General features: G+C 38.0%; 2 protein-coding genes across 6 annotated transcripts; both read left to right on the top strand.

Moving 5' to 3' along the window:
• The first annotated feature begins 7,949 nt into the window (after positions 1-7,949).
• On the top strand, positions 7,950-13,152 carry LOC110691740 (ribosome biogenesis protein WDR12 homolog). Its single transcript, XM_021868676.1, has 13 exons — positions 7,950-8,175; positions 8,296-8,396; positions 8,540-8,646; positions 9,010-9,045; positions 9,144-9,229; positions 9,489-9,556; positions 9,698-9,808; positions 9,894-10,019; positions 12,051-12,194; positions 12,305-12,413; positions 12,519-12,655; positions 12,749-12,784; positions 12,870-13,152. The coding sequence occupies exons 1-13, from the start codon at positions 8,019-8,021 to the stop codon at positions 12,960-12,962; spliced, it is 1,311 nt and encodes a 436-aa protein (XP_021724368.1). The 5' UTR covers positions 7,950-8,018; the 3' UTR covers positions 12,963-13,152.
• A 1,292-nt stretch (positions 13,153-14,444) lies between these two features.
• LOC110691739 (ribosome biogenesis protein WDR12 homolog) lies at positions 14,445-22,762 on the top strand. Of its 5 annotated transcripts, XM_021868675.1 has the most exons (7): positions 14,445-14,599; positions 15,197-15,223; positions 15,299-16,586; positions 16,684-16,776; positions 17,030-17,097; positions 17,227-17,338; positions 17,409-17,486. In XM_021868675.1, the coding sequence occupies exons 3-7, from the start codon at positions 16,574-16,576 to the stop codon at positions 17,438-17,440; spliced, it is 318 nt and encodes a 105-aa protein (XP_021724367.1). In that variant the 5' UTR covers positions 14,445-14,599; positions 15,197-15,223; positions 15,299-16,573; the 3' UTR covers positions 17,441-17,486. The 5 variants fall into 5 exon arrangements, 4 of the variants coding, with proteins under 4 accessions (XP_021724367.1, XP_021724365.1, XP_021724366.1 ...); XR_002505339.1 differs by adding an exon at positions 21,877-22,762 and having other exon boundaries at positions 15,299-16,776; positions 17,030-17,338; positions 17,409-21,269; XM_021868673.1 differs by having other exon boundaries at positions 15,299-16,776.
• Positions 22,763-26,229: the final 3,467 nt, after the last annotated feature.

The following is a 26,229-nucleotide window of genomic DNA, read 5'->3' as shown; positions in this document are numbered from 1 at the left end:
CTTTTTCGGATCCACGGCTAGTTTATGTACCGCCAGATCAGGACTAATGCCTGGCATTTCATGGACTTCGAATGCAAAGATGTCCTTGTATTCTTTCAATAGTTTGTGAAAGTCGTCACCAAGGTCTCTCAGAGCAGTCGTCCCAACTTTGACTGTTCGGTCAGGACGTGAGTCATCTAAGATCAGGTCCGCATGCTCACCAGCCGGCTGAGGGCGGAACTCATCCGACCGCTCCTCTGCCAATGATTGCTATTTTCTTTCTTTTCTTGCGGCCCCTGTCTGGGATGCCTTTCTCTTCTTGCCGCCTGCTTCTTGAACAGGCGCACTCTCCTTGACATTGTCAAGGTCTGTTTTTTCACCGCTTGACCCAGTGGCCATAACAGTGGGCTTGACATCCGAGAGATAGCACTCTCGGGCCATCCTCTGATCTCCCCTTAGGGAGCCGACTGTTCCATTATCCCTCTCAAACTTGAGCAACATAAGAGATGGGATTATAACAGCCTTGGAATTATTCAGGGTTGGTCGACCCAGAATCATGTTGTAGGCCGAGAGTTCTTCTACTACCAGGAACCGGACTACCATGTGTCGTCCTTCCCCTTTTTCGCCCAGGCGGATGGGTAAATCCACTCGTCCCAGTGGGTGGACGACTCCTCCTCCTCCAAACCCTACTAAAGGGTGGGAGGCCGGATGTATGCAATCAATCTGATATTTTAGTTTCGACAGACATTTGCTACTGATGAGATCTAAGGAGCTTTCGGTATCTATGAGGATTCGGCCAACTCTCTGGTTGGCCACTTTACATTCAATAACGATAGGGTCGTCATGCGGCCCTCTTACCCCTCCTAGATCTTCTTCAGTGATGACAATCTCAGGAAATGAATATTTGGACGGCCGATCTTGGTGAACGGAATTTACATCTAACCGCCTGATATTGTCTTTGTTGCCCCTAATAGTGGGGCCGCCTCCTGAGAAGCCGCCTGCAATGGTGTAGACGACTGCATCATCTGTATCGGAGCTGTCGGCCTGTTGATTCTTTTTGGCCGACTGCTTTTTTGAGGAAGTGTTCCCCGTAGATTTCTTGACATAAGTGTCAAGATCACCTTGCTCAGCCAGGCGGTCCAGATACCGCATGAGACTGATGCAGTCATTGGTGTGATGACCAACATCATCATGATAAGCACAAAATTTATCTTGGTTCCGGTTGTTTGCAGAACCCTTCATGGGGACCGGCTTCTCAATTGAGATCCGTCCCTTGATTTCTTTTAGGATAAACTGGTTATCTTTGTTAAACGCATACTTTGGGGAGTATGGTTTGAATTCTTTTTTCTTTTTCTGGGCCGGCTGTTTAGAGGAATCAGCTGCCCAGACCTCTTTTCTCTTCTCATCTTTGTTTGACGATTGTTTCTGTCGTCCTTCTCTTTTGTCGAACCTTTTCCCGTCCGACTGTTTTACTGTACAAAGATCAGTCGCCTGTATATAGGCTTCTGCTTCAATCAAGGCCTCTTGAAGAGTCGCCACCCTCTTTCGAACCAAATCAAATTTGAAGGTAGACCCGTCTTTGAGACCTCTGAAGAAGTCAGTATAGGCTACCTCATCCGGTAACCCTTGAATCTGTATTCTCATCAGGTTAAACCGCCTGATGTAAGAACGAAGCCCCTCCTTCTCGCCCTGCTGAATTGTTCCTAAATCAAGGGTCGTTTTCTTCGCAGGGATGTTCATGGCGAAGTTGGAGGTGAATAAGTAAGCAAGCGTCCTGAAGCTATTTACACAACCAGTCGGCAGGTTGCCGAACCATTGTTGTGCGATTCCTTTGAGAGTCGCTGGGAAACACTTGCACCAAGTGGGATCATCCAACCCTTGAAGGTACATCAGGTTGGTGAATGCCATCAGATGGTCTTCTGGGTTAGTAGTGCCGTCATAAGCGCCTACTAGTACATTTTTCACTTTGGCCGGCTGAGCGGCTTCAGTAATTTCCTTGGAGAAGGCCGACGGCTGTTCACCAAGTCTAAGCAACCGTAGCTGCCAGTCCATAGGTTGGACGTTTTTTGCTGCAGGTCCACCAAACGGAGGTGGCTGCAAAAAATACTGTTGTTGCGGCACAAATGGTAAGTTTGGTACCGCCTGGTCGCTATGAAAGCCGGACTGACGGGAGGTGCCGCCTGACTGACTCTCATGATACGACTGAGTATGCCTCATCGAGGCATTTCGCAGACTGTCTTGAAAGTTTGAAGTAGAGGCCGACTCTGACAATCAGTCACTCTTCTTCTGCTCTAGCAGTAGCCGAGCGTCTGTGAAAGTTTGCTTCGACCCGTCCGCCTGAATATGACGAACAGGTTTCCTATTTCCTGTAGGAAAACGGAATTTCGTGAAATCAAGGGCAGGTGGCTCCCGCTTCCTAGATTTGGGATGAGGAGTCGCCTCTCGCCCTTGAACTGGCTTCCTCTTCAGTGAAGTGGAGGGTTTCTTAGACGACTGCTCCTTGACTGGAGCAGGCGGCTTCTTGTTGATCAACTCTTGAATCTCTCCCTTGAAGTTCCTCATGAAGGTCATGAGTTCGTTCCTTGTGATGGGAGCAGACCCATCAGTCGGCTGTTGCTGAACAGGCGGTGCGCCTGCTGGCTCACTTCCAGTTTGAAGATGTTCCCGTTCCCTCCTTTCGGTATGACGGGTACGTCGGGCCCTTAGGGTCCCGTCTGAAGCTGTGTGAGCTTCAACTTCAAATTCACTCTCGGTATCATGGTCCGACTGAACTTGAGGGTCGTCTAGGGGACGCCTCTCTTCAGGAGTCGGTACAGACTTGGATGCCATCTCAGAAGTACTCTTCCCACAGACGGCGCCAAATGTTTCGGGGTTTTCTGATGTCCTGCGGGAGAGTTACAATTCCGAGACTAGAACCGGACGCCTGTACCTGCAAAATAACGGAGACTCCTGGTGGTGGGAGCTCCGCCTCCAACGGTCAAGTTAGTACTTGATTAAGGAGTAATTAATGCGGAAATTAAAGTGATTGGGTCTCTCTAGGTGAGAGTGTTTAATGTAGGTAATCTGCTTTGTTAGCGAGATCAGTCGGTTATTACTGTGTGTAATTAATGTGTTTTTTCGTAATCCCCCTTAATGAGGATTAAGGGAGGTATTTATAACCTTGGGAAACGTGCCCATCCTAGGTTTAGGTTAACCTAGGGCTGATTGGGCTTCCCTCGGAAGTTGGGCCTGGGTGGCCGGTTTCTCCATTAGGCATGGAGTATGCCACATGTCATGACATAATAGGTCCAAGGTGGACGAATAAGCGCGTGCCACGTGGCAAGCCCTGACAGTTCCAACTGGGGGACACTTGGCAGGATCTGATTGGCCCACGTGGCGCATTTCGATTGGTGGGAGCAAAATCCCCTAATCAATAACTACTTTTAAAACAAAAGCTAATGAGATCATATCGCTCCCTATATATAACTTTAAAAGTATGAGATACACTTATAAATAGTATAAGGACAATTATATTCTTAGAATGTTTGTTTACCTATATGCCTTTAAGCTTTTCCTTGTGTGATTAAATGAATTAACTCTTATGAATAGTGTTTAAACAATTATACCCTCAAAAATGTTTATTTACTTATTTCAATCATTCAACTCGAGAAAAACAGGTAGCACGATGTTCTTGTTGCCCTCATTAATGCTAATTGTTTCTTTTTTATACTCTTAAAAAGTATGCGGCATTTATACCCCTTAAAGTATTTGTTTATATATTTTCCCTCATACCCCTTAAATTATTTGTTTATATATTTTCCCTTATTATTTTGCCAACAACTAAAAGCGCTCCCCGTAAATGGATAATTATGGGCTTATGGTGCGTGCATCGCGAGTGTTAGCCACCCTAGTTTCCTCTAAAATTGTACAAATGTCAACTTTGCATAAAAAAGTATTAAGCAAAATAAAAAGAAATAAAAAGAAAACAAAAGAGGAGGAAAAAGAAGCCACGGTGGGCCGCTGCTGCTAGTGGGTCTCTGGCGGCTGGGTGGCAGCGCCGGTGGTGGCTGGGCGGCGGTAGTTGGCGGCTTAAGGGGGTGTTTCACGTGAAAGGAGAAAAGGAAAAGAAAGAAAAGTAAAGAAAAGGGAAAAAGAAAAGAAATAAAATAAAGAGAAAGGAAATTAACTGACCTTTTTGCGTGGGAAAAATTTTGGGGATTCATGGGGTATTTATAGGAGAGAATTGTAGGGTAGAATTGGGCCTCATGAAAATAATGGGTCAATAAAATAAATAAATGGGTTAAGCTTTGTTTTTATCATAGGATATAGGTTTATAAAATAATAGCCTAATTTTTTTTTTTTGACCCAAATTAATAATTTAAAACTTTTAAAATTTAATTCCGGAAAAATACAAATATATATTATAAATAACATAAAATTTTATTTATAAATTATTTAAAAATATGGGGGATTACACCCTAAATCAAGCAAAAATAAAGAAAAATCAAAATTCAAATCGAATTGAAAGCATGAGTGAGCTCAAAAAATTGAAGTATGAAAGTGTGAGATTAAACCCTATATTGTGAAATTGATATTTGTTGATTAATTATTACCTTAGAAGCATATTCGATGGGGGAGTCGAAGCTTAGAAGACGCTTTAATGGAAATTTGAGAGTATTACTTTAATAGAGAACTAGTTTTTTGTTCCGTGCAATGCACAAATTCATAATTATAAGACTTGTAAATGTAAAAAGTCAATTAAAATGAACTTAGTTCAAATGAAATGACTTATATAAATTTTTTTTAAATTTGAATTTATTTAATGTCTCCCTTAGAACTTTCTTGTTAGACATATAATTTAAAATTTGCCAAATATTTTCATATATCCCTATAAGTTTTTATTCAATAACATTTTTATTGTGTTATTTTTTAAGGAAAAAAAGGGGTAAAAAAAGTAAAAGTTTTTTACGTGAAATTTTTTGTTGTGGATGCGACATGTGTACTCTGGTGATTACTTTAGTATATAGTATATAGATTGAGAGTAAAACCCGGAAAAAACAAAGAAAGAAAGTTGAATTAAAAGAGAAGAGTTCACTGGATTAATTGGGACGCCTTATGCACTCCAAAATGTCTAGGAGGAATGGGATTCCGAGACATGGGGGTTTTCAATCTTGCTCTCCTTGGTAAACAAGCTTGGCGTCTCTTAAAAAATCCGAACTCTTCTATAGCAGGGTAATGGCTGCAAAATACTACCTTCTGCTTTTTTGGACTCCTATTTGGGCTTAGCATGGAGCTATTCTTGGTTGAGCATTTGGACTTCAAAAACTTTGTTTAGGGATGGTCTTATTTGGAGGGTTGGTGATGGCCCTAATATTAGCATCTGGGAAGATGCGTGGGTAGCTGATGAGGCTGGGAGTCGACTTCTGACGAGCAAGATTTCGGGTTTGGAGATGGTTAGTGACCTTATTGATCCGGTGACAATGGAATGGAAGACCGGCCTCATAAATACAGACTTCAATGAGCGGGATATCAAGTGTATTTTCACTATTCCTCTCAGTTTTCGAGCCCCAAAAGATGAACTTATCTGGGCGTTTTCAAAGAGTGGTGAATATTTTGTGAAGATAGCCTATTTTTTAAGTAAATTGTGTAACCTTGATGACTTTCATAAGGCATGGGTTATAATTTGGAGTATGGATGTTATAAGAAGTGAGGCACTTCTTATGGAGAGTTTGCACAAGAACTCTAGTTGTGGGAGAATATCTTAAATTCAGACAAATGGCTGATTTTGATCACTATCCATGGTGCCCGAATGTAGCTGAATCTGTACATCATGCTCTTTTCGATTGCCCAACAGTTGAGGACTTGTGGATTGAGCTTGGGTGTGAGAAGCTTGTGTGGAAGGATGAGGTGTCTTTTGCTGATCTGATTGTGTCATGGAAGGAGAAGGCAAGAAGCATAAATGTGGGTGTTATTTTGCTTTGGCAGATTTGGAGCAAGATAAAACGACAAGGTCTTTAATGGTGTAGAAGTGACGCATCGCACTGTGCTTGAGAGAACAAGAAGACTTGCTGCTAATCTGAAGCTTTACTCAGAGAAAATATATGGAGGGATTCAGACAGCTTCGGGGTGTAACAGTCGTAAGGTTTGGAAAGCCCCTCTCCCTGACTTGGTGAAACTAAACTCCGATGCGGCTATTAGTGAAGACGGTTGGGTTGGTATGGGAGTAGTAGCTAGAGACTCCACGGGTGCTGTACTTTTTGCAGCGTTAAGGAGGGTGAAGGCTTATTGGGATCTGATTATGGCTGAAGGGAAAGCTCTAAGATTGGCTATGAGGTGGACCTCACAATCCTAACCCGTCCCGTGACCCGAAAACGTAAACCCAAAATTGACCCGAACACGAAACTAACCTGACCCGATCCGATGTGGAGTTAGCCCGATACCCGAATTGACTCGACCCGAAGTTAACCCGATACCCGAATTGACCCAACCCGAATTTGATCCGATACTGAAGCGACCTGACCCGATCTTGACCCGAATTGATTGACCCGAAGCGACCCGAACTATACCCGAAATGACCCGACCTAAAATTAACTAATACTCAAAATGACCTAACTGATTTAGGGCTTAATTACTTTACCCAAATAAACACTTATCGAAAATAACTAAACATTATATTCTTGTGTGTATAGTGTTATTGGAATGTGCGTGTAATTTAGTACTCGTAATTCATAATAAGTTTCACTTGATTAGGAACACTTGTTATTGTTATTATTACTATTACTCTTAGCTTCTTCTTTTAAGTGTTACTCTCTCTGTCCTAGAATACTGGACACATTTTCCATTTTCGTCTGTCCCAAAATATTTGACACGTTACTAAATATGGAATGAGATCACTAATAAAAAAATATTTTCTTATACTCTCCTCGAGACCACAAACCCCAAAACCCAATTAAATCCTATATTTTCTCTCTCTCACTACCCCTACCTCCCCCATCTTTTGTTTTCTTACAATATATACAAAAGAGAATCTTATATATGATAAACAAATGTTTTAAATGAATCCACTTATAGTTTTTATAAACTACGTGTCCACCCCAACATTCCATGTATTTTGGGACGAAGGGAGTACATTGAATTTTTTTCCCACTATTCACTTTACCTAATTTGAATTTTTGACCAATTAATCAATGATAGTGATTATACATATGAAACAATATAGTCTTGTGTGTATAGTACCGTTGGAATTGTCTAATGAATATCTTATCAATATTCAATTGTTATACTTTATACTTATTGATAATGATAATATATTATTGGTCAAATTTCTACATCAACTTAGACGAAATTGACTCGACCCGACCCGAACTTGACCCGACAAATGGACCCGAAGACTGACCCGACCCGAACTCGATTCGAAGTGTTGACCCGATACCCGACCCGACCCAAATTACCATTGATCCGAAACTGACGAGAAACCCGAATTGACCCGACTCAATCCGAACCCGACTCGAATATTGATTGACCCGACCCGAATTGACCCAACCCAAAGTCCCGTTTGCCAGCTAGTGTCAGGCTTGCTCGGAAATTTGGCTTCATAAAAGCAATCTTTGAGTTTGATAATTTGTCAATTGTTTCTCGCCTTACCAAAGCAACGATCTACTTGACGGAGCTTGACGCAACGTTAGAGGACTTTTTTTCTCTTACTCTTCTTTCGATTATGTTTTTTTGTCTCATTTTAGAAGGGATGGGAATGCTATACGGCCTGTACCCCATCATTTTCCTAAGTTAATTCCGTTTGGATTCGAAAATGTTTAGGTCAATCATTGTCCTTTTGAGATTGCCCCGTATGTTTTGATGGACTCTTTGTCCTTAATATAATATTTCAATTGGACGTTTCCTAAAAAAAATAGAATTTTATGTTAGTAAAGGGCATATGCGGTATTCTACTGTTACTTTGCTACAGTAGAGTAATTTACATCTCTCAATAACGCTAAAACCCTAGTTAAAACCCCTCTCCATCTTCTCTTCCTCTTTCTCTCTCTTGCAGAACTCCGGCAGCCATGGATATGGAGACAGACGAAACCGTGAAGAGAGTCCATGTTCGCTTCGTAACTCACCTCGAACAACACTTCAAAGTTCCTTCCAACGCCATTGCTATTCCTTCTGACCTTACTCGCTTCGGTCTCTCTTCTATCGTCAATAATCTTCTCAAAGCCGGTAATTACTACTTCTCTTTCTCGCTCCTGTTTTCCATTTTTCTACTGTTTCTTCGTTCAATTCAAGGTTGTCAATTTCTCAATGGTTGATTTTACTTTAATTTGTTGATGAATTTTGTAGTTGATTCCGATTGGGAACCGGAACCTTTCGATTTTTTAATTGATGGCGAGTTGGTTCGATTGTCGCTTGAAGAGTTTCTTCTTGCTAAACGCATTTCTGCGGTAAGAAATTATAATTTCAGTGAATTATAAACTATTTCTATTTTCGTTTGCTAATGGTTTCATATATTTGATGGGAGCTTGTTTGTTATCTAATTGCCATGTCTATTGTGTCGTGTTCACTAGTATTCTTTCTTCTTTTGCAGGAAAAAGTTGTGGAGATAGAATACATTAGGGCTGTTGTACCACGCAAACAAGAAGAGCCATGCTTACATGATGATTGGGTCAGTGCAATTGATGGCTCCGATCCTAGGTAGATATGCGGATTCATTGGGTTATATTTATTTTTTGTTTTTATTTTGGGTTATTGCATTGCACTCGTGGCAGCTAGGTGCCCTTTTACTAGATTTCGTATATGCCGTTTAAATTTTGGTGGCATCTTGGCTATAGTTAGAGAGAATGTATCATATAGACAGTCCAAAACAAAGAAAAGGTTGCCCTTTCTCTTGTCATGCTTGTGTTTTAAACTGCTTAAGACCAATTACACTGCGATATTTTTCAGTTTTCACTTTGTCGTTGTATTGTAATCTAATCAAAAGTATTGTATGAGTACCTTGTTGATTATTATAATTTAATTCCTGATTTTGTGTTCATTTATGTATTTTTTCTGAGGCAGGTTTGTTTTGACAGGATGTTATGATGGTCTTGGAAGGTACTATTGTTGGAAGCAGCTGTTGATTTAATTTCTAATTTTTTTTCCCATGCATTTTTTTGTTTAAAATTGATTGTGGATATTTTTTGTTTTTTCAGGATATGGACGGGTGCTGAGACATGTACTCATAAGTTAAAAGGACACACTGGTGCCCTAACTTCTCTTTGTATTATCAATGGAAAGGGCAAGTGACTGAAATTTTTTCCTTTTACTCGTGAACCTTTGGTATATGGTGTGATAATCTGATAATCGGTGGTTATTTTTTTTTGTTCATATGACTATGTTAAAGTAATTCTCTAGAGAAAGGTTTTTGTCGTAATACTAGATCAATATGTGCTTTTGGGGCTTAATAAAAAACACCAACTTACTGGTCTATGAATTTCTGTGTATGTAGTCTCGTTATCTTTGAGTATAGCTAGTAATCATCAGTGTGCTTTTCTCAGGTTCTGATAATGGTAATAACATCTGTGTTGCTACTACTTCAAAGGATCAATCGCTCAGGCTTTGGCAGGTAATTTAGACAGTGCTGCTCTGTGTTTTTAAATTTTTTTTTTTTAAATTATTAATTTTATTTATCTGTAAACTAAGAATTCGTAGAAACTTAGAAAGAAAAAGATTTCTTGTTAATTATTTTATCTCTTTTCCTAAAAAGTTTGATGCAGAAAATGCCTCAAATAATCCTGCAACCATTACTGCATCTAAAGTTTTACGAGGGCATAGTGCAGCTGTTGAATGTGTCTCATCGCAGCAATCTGGAAATATGGTATTTCTGTCTTTGTTGTACACAAACTAGTGACAGGTGTATGAATGGCATTGATGCTTATTTTTGCTTTGTGCTGCAAACTTAGGTGTGTTCTGGTTCCTGGGACTCTACAATTAATCTGTGGCAGGCAAATCTCTCTGATGCTGATGGTGATCTTGCTTCTATAAAAAAAAGGAAAAAGAGCGGTGTTGTAAACGAGTCATTATCAGAGGTAAACAATGTTTTCCGTGTATCATACAGTTGTGACTTCGTATAGAATGTTTTGGCGATGGATTTTTAATTTTCATCTCATTGGGTGTTTTCTTTCTTCATCATGATGCACTGGTTAATTATCACTGCTTTAAGGATTGGGAATTTGTTGTTTTATTATAGGGTTTTGTTGCAAACTCATTGGATTCTTTGAATCATATTGTTCCTTTTGACTTCCCTTTGAAGAACTTGAAATCATTGTAAGCGGGCTAAAAGGCTAGATTTTGAGAGGGAAGTACCTTGAAATTTTGCTCCACATCAATCTAGAGTTCAATGGGTTAATTGGCAACCTCAACATGTAGCTATTATTTATTCTTTATTTCATCATATGGAAACTATTGGCCCAATGCGTCGACTTTATACATTCCTAAAAATAGTGTTAATCTCATTCATTGATGACTTTCCATCTAAATTTTGGAATATGGGTTAGGGCAATGATCCAAGACTCATAGACTGCTTTAGGACTTTAGGCAGGTTATAATGCTACGTGATCCGATTCTATATCGCGTACGAAATCGGATGCTCAGCATAGTACCTTGGTGAATTGGGTATGGAATATATCAAAGTATGTGCTTGGGCCCTATTAAAGCTCACTAAATGCTCTATTCCTTCTCTTTATGTTTTACTACTAACTAAATACTCTGCTTCTTCGCCTTATTTTATTCCTAATTGAACTCTTACACCCATATAGGTTCTCTCTCTCTCCGCTGACAATTTTGCAACTGGTAGTATACGCTTGTATCCTTGTGTTCAATGTTTGAATTATGATGTTAAATATTTCAGTAGGTGTTTTTGATTTTAGCATCAGGCTCTCCATAAGTCCATATTACTTAAGATCTCGTGAATCCTCCACATCACTGTAAACACTAAGTGTGCGGCATCTAGTGTTCGTCTCATCGTCTATGGCTTGCTAAAACCCTTATAAATTTTTACTAGAACACAACTTTATAATTTCTAGAAGCATGTGAGGGGTTGGCTGTATCACCATTTAAATGTTTATCTATAATTTTTAAAATATTTTTTTTATACCATTTATTTTCCTTGCCAAAAAGTTGGGGTTGGATGGTGCAGGGGTATGTTCTTAATGTTTAGCTCAAGTCTTCCTTTGGGGTAAAATTTCATTTTTCTTCAGCTTCTGCTAATACTCTCTCTTCTGTTACTAGAGACTTTTGTCAATTACTTGAAATTTAATCTAAAGACAATTTTTAGACCTTGTATTAACCATTGAGATTTTTTTGTGCTTGAGTATCGTAAAATCACTAGTGGCTGAAGCTCTGATTGTTGATTTGTATATGATGGATAATTGTAGTATGCATAAGTTTGTATCAAGACAAATTTCAATTTCGACATGGCTGAAAAAAAAAAAGGAAAAATTGATTCTAATAATCCCACCTTTGGCCGGTTCGCTGCTAATAATCCCACCTTTGGCCGGTTCGCTGCTAATAATCCCACCTTTTGATTATTATCTAATAATCCCACTTTTAGGGGGCATTCTCTTCTAATGGTCCCTAACCTGTTGGTAACCGGTATAATGGGTTAACATGCCACGTGTCACTTTGTGATTCGTCGAAATATTTTTTTATAAATTTTTTCCCTTTCCTTCTTCCTTATCGTTTTTAAAAAAAAAAAAAATTACAAAATGAATTTTTTTCTTACCTTCTGGTTGCAAAAAAAAAAAAAAAAAAAAAAAAAAAAAAACACTTACCCAAACAACAAGTTACCGGTCATAAGGGACCATTAGAAGTGAATACCCCCTAAAGGTGGGATTATTAGATATTAATCAAAAGGTGAGATTATTAGCAGAGAACCGATTAAAGGTGGGATTATTAGAATCAATTTTTCCAAAAAATAAAAATCTGACGTCTATTGAGAAAGAGGCATACCTTGTTATGTTACTAGTTCATCGGTTTTTGTGCATTGATGTTACCAACAAAAGAATATTTGCCTGTAAAATAGCAAAACTGCACATTTTCATAGTTTATATTGATTTCAGGGTGAAGCTGTAACTACACTGGTAGGACACACTAATTGTGTATCTTCTGTTCTTTGGGCACATGATGAAACTATCTATTCTGCATCCTGGGACCATTCCATCCGAATTTGGGATGTTGAAACAGGGAACGCAACATGGAGCATGGTGTGTCACTATTCTCTCTATTACTCTAAATACTTTAGTTTTCTGCACTATATGTTTCGTTTTCTGAACCTATCTGTTAATAGCTTTTAAATTAACTCTCTCCATTACAGTTCTCAGGCAAGGTTCTTAATTGTATTGATGTTGGAGGAGAGAGCTCTGGTTTAGTATCAGCTGGTGGTTCTGATGGCACATTAAGGATATGGGATCCTCGCAGACGAGGTTTAGTGCTTGATCAATTATTTGTTCACGAATCATACTATGTATGTGTCCATATCTGTCTTTTCTCCTCTTTCTCTGGTTTCAGCTTGAGATCTATTTTTGCAGGGACATTAGCTCCTGTGTACCAGTTTTCATCGCATACTAATTGGATTTCTTCTTGCAAATGGCACAAAAAATCTTGGTTTCATTTGGTTTCCGCATCATATGATGGGAAAGTAATGCTATGGGATCTGAGGACAGCGGTATTTCTCCTTATTCTTCTATCATGCATCACACATGTTTCTATTTTATTTCCTCTGATATGTTCTTGCTAAGTAACATGTTTTGTCATGCAGTGGCCTCTGTCCGTGATTGACTCACACAATGATAAGGTATTAAGACCTCATACTTTATTACAGCAATCTTTACTTTTTATCATTTTAAGTTTGCTGAAATATGCTTGGTCTTCTAATTCAGGTATTGTCCGTTGATTGGTGGAAAGGCAATAGCGTTGTCAGTGGGGGAGCAGATTCAAAGATGTGTATCTCTTCCGAAATTCCAGTTATGTAGATGATATATACAAGTTCCCTCTGGTAATTGATCGTAACAGTCGTCAATGTAGTTACGGTCAATGCAAGGAACTTTTCACATAACACCAAGAATTCATTTTATTTGATACTATTTTGTTCAAGACTTAACTTTGGGTGCAAATTACATCCACTGTTCATGCAGTATGATTAAGGCACTATTTTGATACTGTTTTGGGTGCATTTCATTCTATCAATAATTATCCCAATACTTCGTGAATATTGTAGAGTCAGTTTAATTAGAGTGCTCCAAAACCCAAATATTTGCCCCACATTCACTCCCGTCCAAACACACTAATCCCTTCAAAAATACCTAATACTTTCTTTTTTAAAATTGGGAAATTGTTCTGTGTACCCCTAAGGTTTTAAAAAATGCACCGTGTTTCCTAAAAACTTTCAAATGCACCGTGTACTCCTAAGGTTTGTAAAAAAAATGCACCAAATACCTTAATCATCTAACAAATGAACATATCATTGACTTATCAAACTTTTTTTTTCTTTTTTTTTTGACGGGATACTTATCCAACTAAAATCATGCCCGCGCACTAACTCTTTCTTAGTACTTTATATTTATGCAGTAAAACCGCTTTAAAGCATAAATTACATCAAAATTTGAACTCTATCGATCATTCTAAATCCTAAACTTTTGGGTGTTAGAATTTGATTTATAGTAGGAAAAATAAGTGTGTTTGGTAAGGTAGGGATTTATGCAGCGGTTAGTGGTAGGGGTAGCGTTTAGGTAGCTTTTGTCAAACGTTAATAATATTAGCGTTTGAAAGGTAGCGGATAGCTTTTGACAAATTTTGTTTACCTTATACATATTATAAATGCATTTTTACTGTATTTTAACTGCTAGTTTTACCAAATACTTATACTATTAACCGTTACTAATCTATTAACCTATACTAAATGCAAATCCTTTCATGACAATTGTCATTACCTTGTAAGAAAATTTCCCGCCCTTTTTTTTTTTCTCCAAATCTATAAGTAAACTATTTATATCTTATGATATTTTCTTTCCATTTTGATAAACATATTCCATATATACCCAAATGAAATATTTCTGAATATCTTTTATATACATTATATTTTGTAATATTATTGTCAAAAATATATAACATTCGTGCATTGCACGGGATTTTAACATAATTAACAGCTAAACCTCTACCCACTACTAATTGACAGCTGCTCGCTACTCGACCGTTAAAAGCTACCCGCCACCACTAGTTTTGCCAAATAGGACCTTAGTTATTTAATTTATTTAATTTAATTTCAACCGTTTTTTTAAAAGAAACTTACAAACAATTGATACAAGCTTTGATGTGTGAAAATAGTATTTGCGAAATGGAAAGATAGAGAAAAACTAACATCCAATGTTTTTTAAAACAAATATGCTTTAAATCCTTATAAAGCCCGCCTAGTCCCATAATTGAATGATCATTTATTTATTAGACGGTCCATTGATTACGATGGGCCGGTGGCGGGTCATAGCTTTTGATAGGGCTCAAGGCCTCCAACCCAACCTCTCTCTCAGCTATCTATTTAAGCGCACTCAACGTTCTCCATTGAAGCGCAGTTCACGTTCTAATACTTGTATACCCCATTGAAGCATCTTCTGATGTAAGTTGTTTGTTTTTGTTATCATCATATTAATTTCACAATCTAGGGTTTAAATTGTCAGTGCATTAAGGGTAGGGTTCGAAAATCTGAACTGTTTCTTCTAAATTCTAAGATTATGAAACATGATAACCAAAAGAAAAGAAAATTATGTGCCAAATTTGATTATTGAATCAATCCCTAAAATTATGTATTTTTCGAAATAAATGAATCAAATTTGGTTGCTAATGTATTGCACAACCCTTAAATGTTAGGATTGAACTATGAATTTAGACCTGTTTGATATAACCCTTTAGGGTTCGCCTGGATATGGTGACAAATTACCAGGAAACTGATAATAAAATCACTCGTAATTCAATTTGCTCAAAAATAAGAAATAATATATTTTGGGTCCTGTTTGTACTTTGTGTCCTGACCTTGCTAAGGGGGCAGGCCTGTTTGTACTTTATACGCACGCCCTTGTGCTTCAATAACCATCCCCAACAAAGTCATTAATTAAAATTAAATTTTGGACTTAAAAAGATACGCCCAAAAGATGTAAAAATGCTATTTTTATTGGTGTGAGCTTGTGATATTATTGATTGACCTTTTGTTTTGCAGGCTTTTGGAAATTGAAATGGCAACAAGGTATCTAAGTTTTGGGTTTTCTTGGTTATTAGCTCCGGATTGAACTGATATCTAATTCTGTTTTTGTGATGTCAGAATGCTAAGGAAGTTGACAATATCACTTGGTTGTCATCGTTTGATTACACCAATGTCAGGAGTAGCAAGAACCAAACATTTTTTATCTCAACATCAGCAACTAGCCAATCTGAGCATCTTGTCATCATCATCATCACTAGAGGTGGTGGATGGTAACAACTGTCTGCCAAATCCGAGAATTCCATGGTTAAAACTCACTCCCGAACTAGATGAGAAGACCGGGTGTGTTGTGGACTCGTTCTATAGCCCTGTAGTGAATCAAGTGGTGAGGCTAAATCGAAGGGAGTGTCTTGGTGTTCCCGACACAGCTAAGTGCCTTGCATCCATAGGGGAATGGTTGGCCTTTGAGGATCCCCAGGACAATTGTCACCCCATCTATCAACCAATCCCTATTTCAGTGATAAGGATATGAATGGCCTTTGATTCTTCTAAGATTTATTGGGAAGGAAACATTTGGCATAACGATCGCGGCATCTTCAATTTGGACAATAACACAATTGAGCCTATTTCATGTTCGTATACTCCAACATACCCTCTGGATGAAGATTTAAGGGAAAGAAATCCCAACTGGAAAAGGGATCAAGTGTTTTTTTGGGTTTCCCCATCCAAAATTCATCTTTAATCAGCAAAAATCAACATAGTCAGTTTAAATAATTTTATTTTGGTGAAAAGGACTCAAGTTTCTTGTATGTTTACTCAAAACATTTCTTGGTTATTCATATTTTCTTTGTTTCCTTTTGTATTCTAGAAATAAAAAATAAATTTCTTTCATTCTCTACTCTTGATTGTACGTTGTAACCTTAACTAGTGCTGCTGTTTGCCAAATTAATGGTGGATGATACCTAGATTATTTTATTATCTTGGTAGGACAATAACTAATTGTGTTGAATACCTATATCAAATTAGTACCTTGATTATTAACCTTTGATATCAAGTTTCAAGTAAAGCTAACTTTTTGGTGCCCTTTTACTAGATTTCATATATGCTGTTTAATTTTGGTGGCATCTTGGCTATAGTTAGAGAGAATGTATCATATAGACAGTCCAAAACAAAGAAAAGGTTGCCTTTTTTTTTTTTTTTTTCCTTTCTCTTGTCATGCTAGCTATGCTTGTGTTTTAAACTGCTTAAGACCAGTTACACTCTGCGATAATTTTTCAGTTTTCACTGTGTCGTTTCGTAATCTAACAAAAAGTATTGTATGAGTGCCTTGATTTTTATAAATTCCTGATTTTTTGTTCATTTATTTATTTTTTTCTGAGGCAGGCTGATGTTACAATGGTCTTGGAAGGTACTATTGTTGGAAGCAGCTGTTGATTTAATTTCTAATTTTTTTCCCATGCATTTTTTTTTATTTAAAATTGATTGTGATGTTTTTGTTTTTTCAGGATATGGATGGGTGCTGACTGCTGAGACATGTACTCATAAGTTACAAGGACATACTGGTGCCCTAACTTCTCTTTGTATTATCAATGGAAAGGGTAAGTGACTGTTTTCCTTTTACTCATTAACCTTTGGTACATGGTGTGATTAATCTGGTTATCATTGTTTTTTTTTTTTTTTTGGTTCATATGACTGTTAAAGTAATTCTTTAGAGAAAGGTTTATGTCATAATACTAGATCAATATGTGCTTTTGGGGCTGTATAAAAAACAACTTACTGGTCGATGAATTTCTATGTATGTAGTCTCGTTATCTTTGAGTCATCTAGTAATCATCAGTGTGCTTTTCTCAGGTTCTAATAATGGTAATAACATCCGTGTGGCTACTGCTTTGAAGGATCGATTGCTCAGGCTTTGGCAGGTAATTTAGACTGTGCTGCTCTATGTTTTTTTTTAAAAATTTTTTTTATTGTATTTGTAAACTAAAAATTCGTAGAAACTTAGAAGGAAAAAGAATTCTTGTTAATTATTTTTCTCTTTTCCTAAAAAGTTTGATGCAGAAAATGCCACAAATAATCCTGTAACCATTACTGCATCTAAAGTTTTACGAGAGCATAGTGCAGCTGTTGAATGTGTCTCATCGCAGCAATCTGGAAATATTGGTATTTCTGTCTTTGATGTACACAAACTAGTGACATCGATGCTTATTTTTGCTTTGTGCTGCAAACTTAGGTGTGTTCTGGTTCCTGGGACTCTACAATTAATCTGTGGCAGGCAAATCTCTCTGAGGCTGATGGTGATCTTGCTTCTTTTAGAAAGAGGAAAAAGAGCGGTGTTGTAAATGAGTCATTATCAGAGGTAAACAATGTTTTTAGTGTATCACAGTTGTGACTTTGTATAGAATGTTTTGGCAATGGATTTTTAATTTTCATCTTATTGGGTATTTTCTTTCTTCTTCATGATGCATCGGTTAATTATCACTGCTTTAAGGATTAGGAATTTGTTGTTTTATTATATAATGGGTTTTGTTGCAGAAACTCATTGGATTATTTGAATCATAGTGTTTCTTTTGACTTCCCTTTGAAGAACTTGAAATAATTGTAAGCGGGCTAAAAGACTAGATTTTGAGAGGATATTACCTTGTCATTTCGCTCCACATCAATCTTGAGTTCAATGGGTTAATTGGTGACCTCAACATGTAGCTATTATTTATTCTTTATTTCATCATATGGAAACTACTTGCCCCATGCGTCGACTTTATACATTCCTAAAAATAGTGTTAATCTCATTCATTGATAACTTGTAACCTAAATTTTAGAACATGGGTTAGGCAATGATCCAATATTTAGATACTACTTTAGGACTTTAGGCAGGTTATAATGCTATGTGATCCGATCCTATATTGATTACGAAATTGGATGCTCTGAATAGCACCTTGGTGAATTGGGTATGAAATATATCAAAGTATGTGCCTTTTCGGGCCCTATTAAAGCTCACTGAATGCTCTTTTCCTTCTCTTTATGATTTACTACTAACTAAATGCTCTGCTCCTTCGCCTTATTTTATTCCCAATTGAACTCTTACACCCATATAGTTTCGCTCTTTCTCTGCTGACTATTTTGCAACTGGTAGTATATGCTTGTATCCTTGTGTTCAATGTTTGAATTATGATGTTAAATATTTCAGTAGGTGCTTATGATTTTAGCATCGGGCTCTCTATAAGTCCATATTACTTGAGGTCTTTGAATCCTCCATGTCATTGGAAACACTAAGCTTGCGGCATCTAGTGTTCGTCTCATCGTCGATGGCTTGTTAAATCCCTTATTAAATTATACTAGAACACAACTTTAAATATTGTAGAACGATGTATGGGGTTGGCTTAATCACCATTTAAAGGTTTATTTATAAATTTTAAAATATATATTCTTTTTTATACCATTTATTGATTTTCCTTGCCAAAAAGTTGGGGTTAGATGGTGCAGGGGAATGTTCTTAATGTTTAGCTCAAGTCTCCCTTTGGGGTAAAGTTTCATTTATCTTCTGCTTCTGCTGGTACTCCCTCTTCTGTTACGAGAGACTTTTGTCAATTACTTGAAATTTAATATAAAGACAATTTTAAGACCTTCTATAAACCATTGTGCTTTAGAATTGTAGAATCACTAGTGGCTGAAGCTCAGATTATTGATTTGTATATGATAGATGATTGTAGTATGCATAAGATTATATTAAGACAAATTTCAATTGCAACGTGGCCAAGAAAAAAATAGAAGTCTGACATCTGTTGCATGCTGAGAAAGAGGCATACCTTGTTATGGTATTAGTTCATTGGTTTATGTGCATTGATGTTACCAACAAAAGAATATTTGCCTGTAAAATAGCTGAAGTGCACATTTTCATAGTTTATATTGATTTCAGGGTGAAGTTGTATCTACACTGGTAGAACACACTAATTATGTATTATTCTTTGGACACTTGATGAAACTATCTACTGGGACCATTCCATCTGAATTTGTGTTGTTGAAACAGGGAATGCAACATGGAGCATTGTATGTCACTGTTCTCTCTATTACTCTAAATACTTTAGTTTTCTGCATTATATGTTTTGTTTTCTGAACTATCTGTTAATGGCTTTTTAGTTAACTCTCCATTACAGTTCTCAGGCAAGGTTTTTAATTGTATTGATGTTGGAGGAGAGGACATGGAAATTTTGCTATTTTATTTTTTGTCCTGGTGTTTCTAATGGTGGAAATTTAGCTATTTTATTATTTGTCCTGGTGGAAATTTAGCTCTGCTTTAGTACCAGCTGGTGGTTCTGATGGCACATTAAGGATATGGGATCCTCACAGAGTAGGTTTAGTGCTTGTTCAATTATCTGTTCACGAATCATACTGTGTATGTGTCCATATCTGTCTAATTTTGCTGTCTTCTGAAGGGTAATGAACATATCCTTTGTATCGTTTTTTTTTTTATTTTTTTATTTATTTATTTTATTCTTATTTGACGTATAGTTGATAACTTGCTCATTTGCCCTACATTTGTCATCGTAAATTTGTTGATGGAAGACTAATTGTGATTTATTATGCATGGTTAGGGTATTGATTGTTAAATGTTAGAATCTACTCCATAGCTTATAAGACTCTTGCACTATTATTCATATAATTTGGACTTAGAGTAGCTTTCAATGGGAAAATTGTCATATGCAAAATACATTATTGTGTAGCAGTTTGGACTCTTCTGTCCTAGGAAATTGTCATATGCAAAATACATCTTGTGGACTCTTTTGTCTTAGAAAATCAGGATAGTTGCTGGGTGCTTATGCTTGAAAAGTTATAGGTTCGTGTAAAAAAGCAGCGCTAAGCCGCTAAGATTTTTGAATGCGACAAGCTTTATCAGTGTGCTTGCACCTGGTGGTAAGTAGGTCTTACCACCAGAAAAGGCTTCAGGTCAGAGGAAAATCAGTCAAGAATGCAATGCATATATTTAACTAATATTATCTGGTGGGAACTGTGAGTATCTGAGCTCTTGCATATTCAGCTGTATTTAAGTTGTGGCCTCCTTTCAACTATCTTAATTCATAGTTTGCTGAGCTGGTGGCTCTGCTGGATTGTTTCTGTACCTGATCTCATCCCTTTCTCTTGGTCCTGCTGCAGGGAGAGTGAGGGGTGTTTACCTTGTATAACATTTTGTTCTATTATATGGCCAATCTATTGTACTCATTTCTTTTGTATTTTGTGGCTTAGATCCTTGCGCTTCTAAATTTCTTTACCCTTTGAGGATTTGTTGCTTGGTAGGGTGTGGGCATGTGGCTTTCAGGTGTTGCTTGTAAAACTTAGGTAAGGGCGAAGACATCCATTGTTCAAAGTTCATGAATTCTATTAAGTGGAATGATTATGTCTTGGGTAAGGCTGTTTCACAATTTATTGTGAGACATTAAGTCATGGGAAAAAATTTGGTAGGAAATTGTTTAGAGACGCTCACTCATTCTTATTAGCGTTTACCGGGAGGCCTGGCAATTCTTGATAGTTATGTCAACGATCAGCATTCGATGAACAGAGGATCTACTCATTCGCTACTAGAGTTAAATAGTGTTTATTTTTTATCTTTAAGATCTTGGTAACTTCCATTGTTTTAAAGGAATAGAGGAGATGCAATCAGTCACCTTGCATTTGTCCTACATTAGTGTTCGTCTAATAATAGGGGATGCCACAAAATTCTTATATATATACATTTTCCTAGAGTGATTTTATATGTATTTAAATTTTTTCTCTTATTTTGGTGAGTGTATGGACGTATGTCATGTTTTTAGCCTTTACAATGCAGTTGCATCAGATAAAGGAGAATGTAATGTTATTTACTTTCAAACACTAATTTATTGGTACATGTTGTGCATTTAAATCTTTGGTGCATTTATCAAGTACATAAAATTCTTGAACAAAATATTATCTTGAGGTATTCTCATTAGGTTTGTCTGTGCTGCAGCATGCGAGGTTGTTCCTGACCCAAAGATTTGAGACAGCAACTCGGAATGTGATTGATTGGAAGATACAGAACGGTATACTTCAGCCCTTACCCGCAAGTTCCTCACAATACCTGGTATGTCATACACTCATACTGGCAATACTGTAGTAGTTTCTTACACCCTTCACACGAGCAGCTTAATCATCATCTTTTGTGCTCTGTCAAGTTTGTGAACATGTGAATTTAGATTACACTTTAGCTTTTCTTGTTGAGCATGAAGTTTAGGGGTGGGTGATGGCACTGCACCTACAAGAGTTTGGGTCCATTCAGCCCTCATCTACTGCGGGAAGATACCCTAGTCTCCCCTCCTGCTGATCCATAAACTTCAAAAAGAAATTTGCATTTCTTTGATTTCACTCTACATATATGAGTAGTTGCTTTATTTATACATCCCTCTGTCGCCCCCCCCCCCCCCTCTTCTCGTGAGAAAGATTTTTAAACTGATTTCAGGATGTATGTTAGGTTTGGAATTTGCTATGTCATTATTATTATTCTAGAAGTGTCGTGACTGCGACCATTTTCCTTAATATGTTCTCAATGTGTAGTGTAAAAGCTTAAGAAGGCATACTAATGGGTGCTTGTAAAATAGTGATTTTTATTCTAACAGACAGTTCTTTGCATAGAGGATGACTATAACTTGCATGGTCCTTCTTTATCTTAAGATCGTTTTTCATGTTGGTAGGAACTACGTTGGGGAGGTAGTTCAGTCCGGATCTGCTGTAACAAGGTTAAAAATTGGTAACAAGGCCGTGGCTTTTCTTAGCTATGGTGTAACTTTGTAAGTTGCTTGCTTCAATCAGAATGCTTTTTTCTTAACACTCTATGAGTGAGGGGCATGGCCAATCTCAGTTACTTGCTAATTTGGTCACTGAGTCCCAGTCTCATAAGGCAATTAAGTGAGCTTTCTGTGGATAAAACCAAAGGAGAATCTGACAGTTATCTGACCATCAGAAGTTTCAGCACCCAAAGGTGCAGCCTACCTGTTGCTGCCCTTATTGCTTACCAAGCTCTCATCCAGCTTGCAAACTTCAAGCTTGATGGAAGTGGTGAACATATTGATCACAGCTGCATCAGGAGGAGTGGGCCACTATGCAGTCCAACTAACCAGTTTGTAACGTCCTACATGTGGAGCTCGTAATCTAGATTTTGAAAAAGGCTTAGGGGCCGATGAGGTTCTCGACTATAAGACTCAAGAAGGGGCCCTTAATTTCATTTTGAGAACATCCTATCTGTAGGGGCAGGGCTACATTGATTCTACTTTCAATTTTTTATTTTATTTTATCTTTTTTTTTATGGTGTTTTATTGTATATAGTGTGAATATTTTTGGTGGGTTTGTTTTAAGGAAAATTTTTATTTTCACACACAAAACACGCCTTTTTTGAAGTAACCACCTGTTAATTTTTTTTATTTATTTTACCACCCCTTAAATTAAAAAAGTATTCAGATTCCCACCTTTTTGAAAATTCTGATGAACTTTCCGTCACCTAACTTATTTCCCTCCTTTTTTTTTGGGAAATTCTCTCTGGTAACCACTAACTTTTATTTTTACTCAGTGATAAAGTCTGAATTTTTTTTATTATCAATGGTAATCACGAATTAATATTACTAAGCCAATGATAAGGGGGTCATTTGGTTTGCACAGGGTAATCGGAATGGAATGAACAAATGGAATGAAAGAGAATGGAATGAAACCCTTTCTATGTAGTATGTTGTTTGTTTTACAAAACAAAGGGAATCACCACCACCACCACACACAACCCCTCTTCCCCACTTTTCCGGCCACTCCACCGCCCAACCACCACCTCACTGAAACTCGTCGCCTGTATTCGCACCTCCCCCACCCTTCGCCGTCCGTATTCCCACATCCCCTACCCTTCGCCTCCCGTATTCGCACATCCTCAACCCCCTCGCCGCCCATATTCGTACATCCCCTACCCCTCACCGCCCCCTGAAAACCGTCGGCCGCCGTGGCTTGTGTCGGAAATTGCGAAACTGGAAATCGTGAACTTGCTGCTCCTCGTGGCTTGTGTCGGAATCTTGGTGGCGGAGAGGTTGGGTTTGCGTGGGTTGGCTTGTGTTGTGGCTTGGGTAGGAGGATGATTTTTTAGAGTTTGCGTGGGCGGGGGAAGGTTTTTCATGTAGGAGAGGGGGAGGTGCGACGAGTTTCGGCGAGGAGAGGGGGAGGTGCGGCGAGTTCCGGCGATGTGGTTAGGTCGTGGGGGTAATTGGGTGAGGTAAGTAGTGGCTGGGGAAAGGAAATGCAAAAGTCTAGGGGGGGGGGGGTGGAGAATCAATTAACGTAGAAGGATTTTGGGTAAACTCAAAAATAAAAATGGGTAAAGGGATGAAAAAAATGACAAACAAATAGCAACAAAGGGAATGAGCCATGTTCATTCCCTTTTCCTTTGATTATTAACCCCAACCAAATGGCCCCTAATGATAATAAAATATCATTAAACGTGGGGAAAGGAAATGCAAAAGTCTGTGGGGGGGGGGTGGGGAATCAATTAATGTAGAAGGATTTTGGGTAAACTCAAAAATAAAAATGTGTAAAGGGATGAAAAAAATGACCAACAAACAACAACAAAGGGAACGAGCCGTGTTCATTCCCTTTTCCTTTGATTATTAACCCCAACCAAACGGCCCCTAATGATAATAAAATATCATTAAACGTTTAACCAGGGTTAATCTTGGTTTAGAAACATTAAATTTACATTAATACCTTTCAAATTATTCAAAAAAAAAAAAAAATCCAAACCCTTCGCCACCCACCTAGCCAGCCCCGCTCCGTTGCTGACACTAAGCTTAGCCCGACTGATGGAGTCTCAAATCCCTCCCTCATCGGAGACCCTGTAACACCCCCGATTTACTAGCTAATAATAAATAATAAATAAAGGAAAATTAACAACCTTTGAATAAAACTGCAGAAGCATACACCTAAATCGGAGGTATTATCGCCACTCTCAACAACTTGTCAAGTGCTATGGCTTATAAAATCACAATAATTACAACCCAATAAACTAGGTGAGCTATTTATACAACTTTTCAAACTTGTTATAAAATACTAATTGAAACACTTGAGCTCCTTTAGCTACGATCACTTGATCAACCTGTTTAGACAAACTTGACTGCTCATCATTAAGGACAAATTCCAAAATAGATCGTCACAGGGCCACCATAAGAAAAAGACATGGTCGCAAACACAAGTAGCATAACAAAACAACACACACGTCAACAAAAAGCTGAGTAATCATCACATATTAGTATACAGAGTAAATAGAATAATCAACATTAGGTCAATTAAACAAGTGGATTGCTAAACATCGCCCGCAAATCTCCACATAAAGCCCACAAACTTATATTGAAGTTACAATATTGCCCTTGACCTTAAAAAAAAAACACAACCTCAATAAAAATCAAAGTACGGGGATGTCGAGGCTCGTGGCGGCAAGGTGGTTGGCTCGTGGCGGCAAGGTAGTGGTGGATCGTGGCGGCAAAGTGGTGGTGGCGCCAGGTCCGGCAGCCACGTCCACCGGCCTGGCGTCTGGGCAGGACGCCCAGCCACGGTGAGTGGCGTTTGGGACAGGCGCCAGTCACTGTGGCTGGGCGTCCTGCCCAGACGCCAGGCCGGTGGACGTGGCTGCCGACCCTGGCGCCACCACCAGCCACGGGCCGTCCTGGCCAGGCGCCCTAGCTGCCTTAAATTTTTTTTTTTTTTAATTTTTTTTTTCTTTTTTTTTTTGGAAAATCAGAAAATTTTTCTAATTTTTTTTTAATGTGTTTGATTTTTTTTTAATAATTATTAATTTTATGTGTTATTTTTTATAAGTCTAGTATATATATTTTTTATAAAATCAAATAAAAAACATAAATTTCCACATCCTAAATCAAAACATAAATTTAATAAACATAATTTAAAAAAATAAAAAAAAAAGGCAAAAAAAAAAAAATTAAAAAGTAAGGGCGGCGTCCAAACCAGACGCCAGTGCACTGGTGGTGGCGCCTGGCCTGGACGCCAGTGCACTGGTTGAGGCGCCTGGGCTAGACGCTAGTGCACTGGTTGTGGCGTCTGGCCTGGATGCCAGTGCACTGGTTGTGGCGCCTTGCCTGGACGTCCTTGCCATGGTTCCGGCGTCCAAACTAGGCGCCACCTCGTTTTCCGTCGAAGACGACGTATCTCCGGCGACCCTCGCCTCTCCGGCCTCCCTGGGCAACCCAGTACGACTCCACATTTGTTAGATCGAGATTTGTTCACTTTGGGTACGATTTTAGAAATGGGCAAAATTGTCAAACCATGTCTAATTTGTGGGCTTTATGTGGAGATTTGCGGGCGATGTTTAACAAATCCCTTAAACAATGTAATTCAAAACTACATTACACACTGTACTCTTAAAATAACCTTTGTCAACTCAACATCGAATGATAACTCGAACCTTTACTCAATTAACTCATCTATCCCATAAGTCTGCCACACTCTTTATTTTATACCCAGCCTTGGACATGAGTAATTCTAATAACAAACCAACAAGTATAAAAACTTGAATACTCTCAATAACCAGAAAAATACCATGAACCAGACCAACATACGGGTCAAATCCCACTGTAGGGGACCAAAGAAAATATAAATAAAGATTGTACCTCATTCTTAACTTATGATTATCATCTCCTTACCAACATGCCAAGGACTAAGGCCTATAACGCCGACCCTCAAACCAAAAACAGAATAATAATTCTCTACCTTTTTGATCTCATACTTATCAAATAATCATTTACAGACTCATAATCAATATCTCAATAATGGCAAAGGTTCCCAAATTATATAACATGACGTACTTGATTCATAAAATATCTCGACACTTATAGGGCAAACCTGCTAGTTTCCAAATATAATTAACTTACAACCCAAAAATAATATTCTGCATTAATAATTCTATAACCTCAATAAAACAATACTCCCCGTATTTACAAGGTATGTAGTTATCCATTGTGGATGCTCTTGTACTGCTCAATTTCTTGATAAAAAATAAAATGAAA

The sequence above is a fragment of the Chenopodium quinoa genome, unplaced genomic scaffold, assembly GCF_001683475.1.
Source record: "Chenopodium quinoa cultivar QQ74 unplaced genomic scaffold, ASM168347v1, whole genome shotgun sequence".
In the NCBI taxonomy this organism is placed as follows: domain Eukaryota; kingdom Viridiplantae; phylum Streptophyta; class Magnoliopsida; order Caryophyllales; family Amaranthaceae; genus Chenopodium; species Chenopodium quinoa.
Note: the sequence above shows the minus strand (reverse complement) of the source record. Positions and strands in the feature narration are given on the sequence as shown.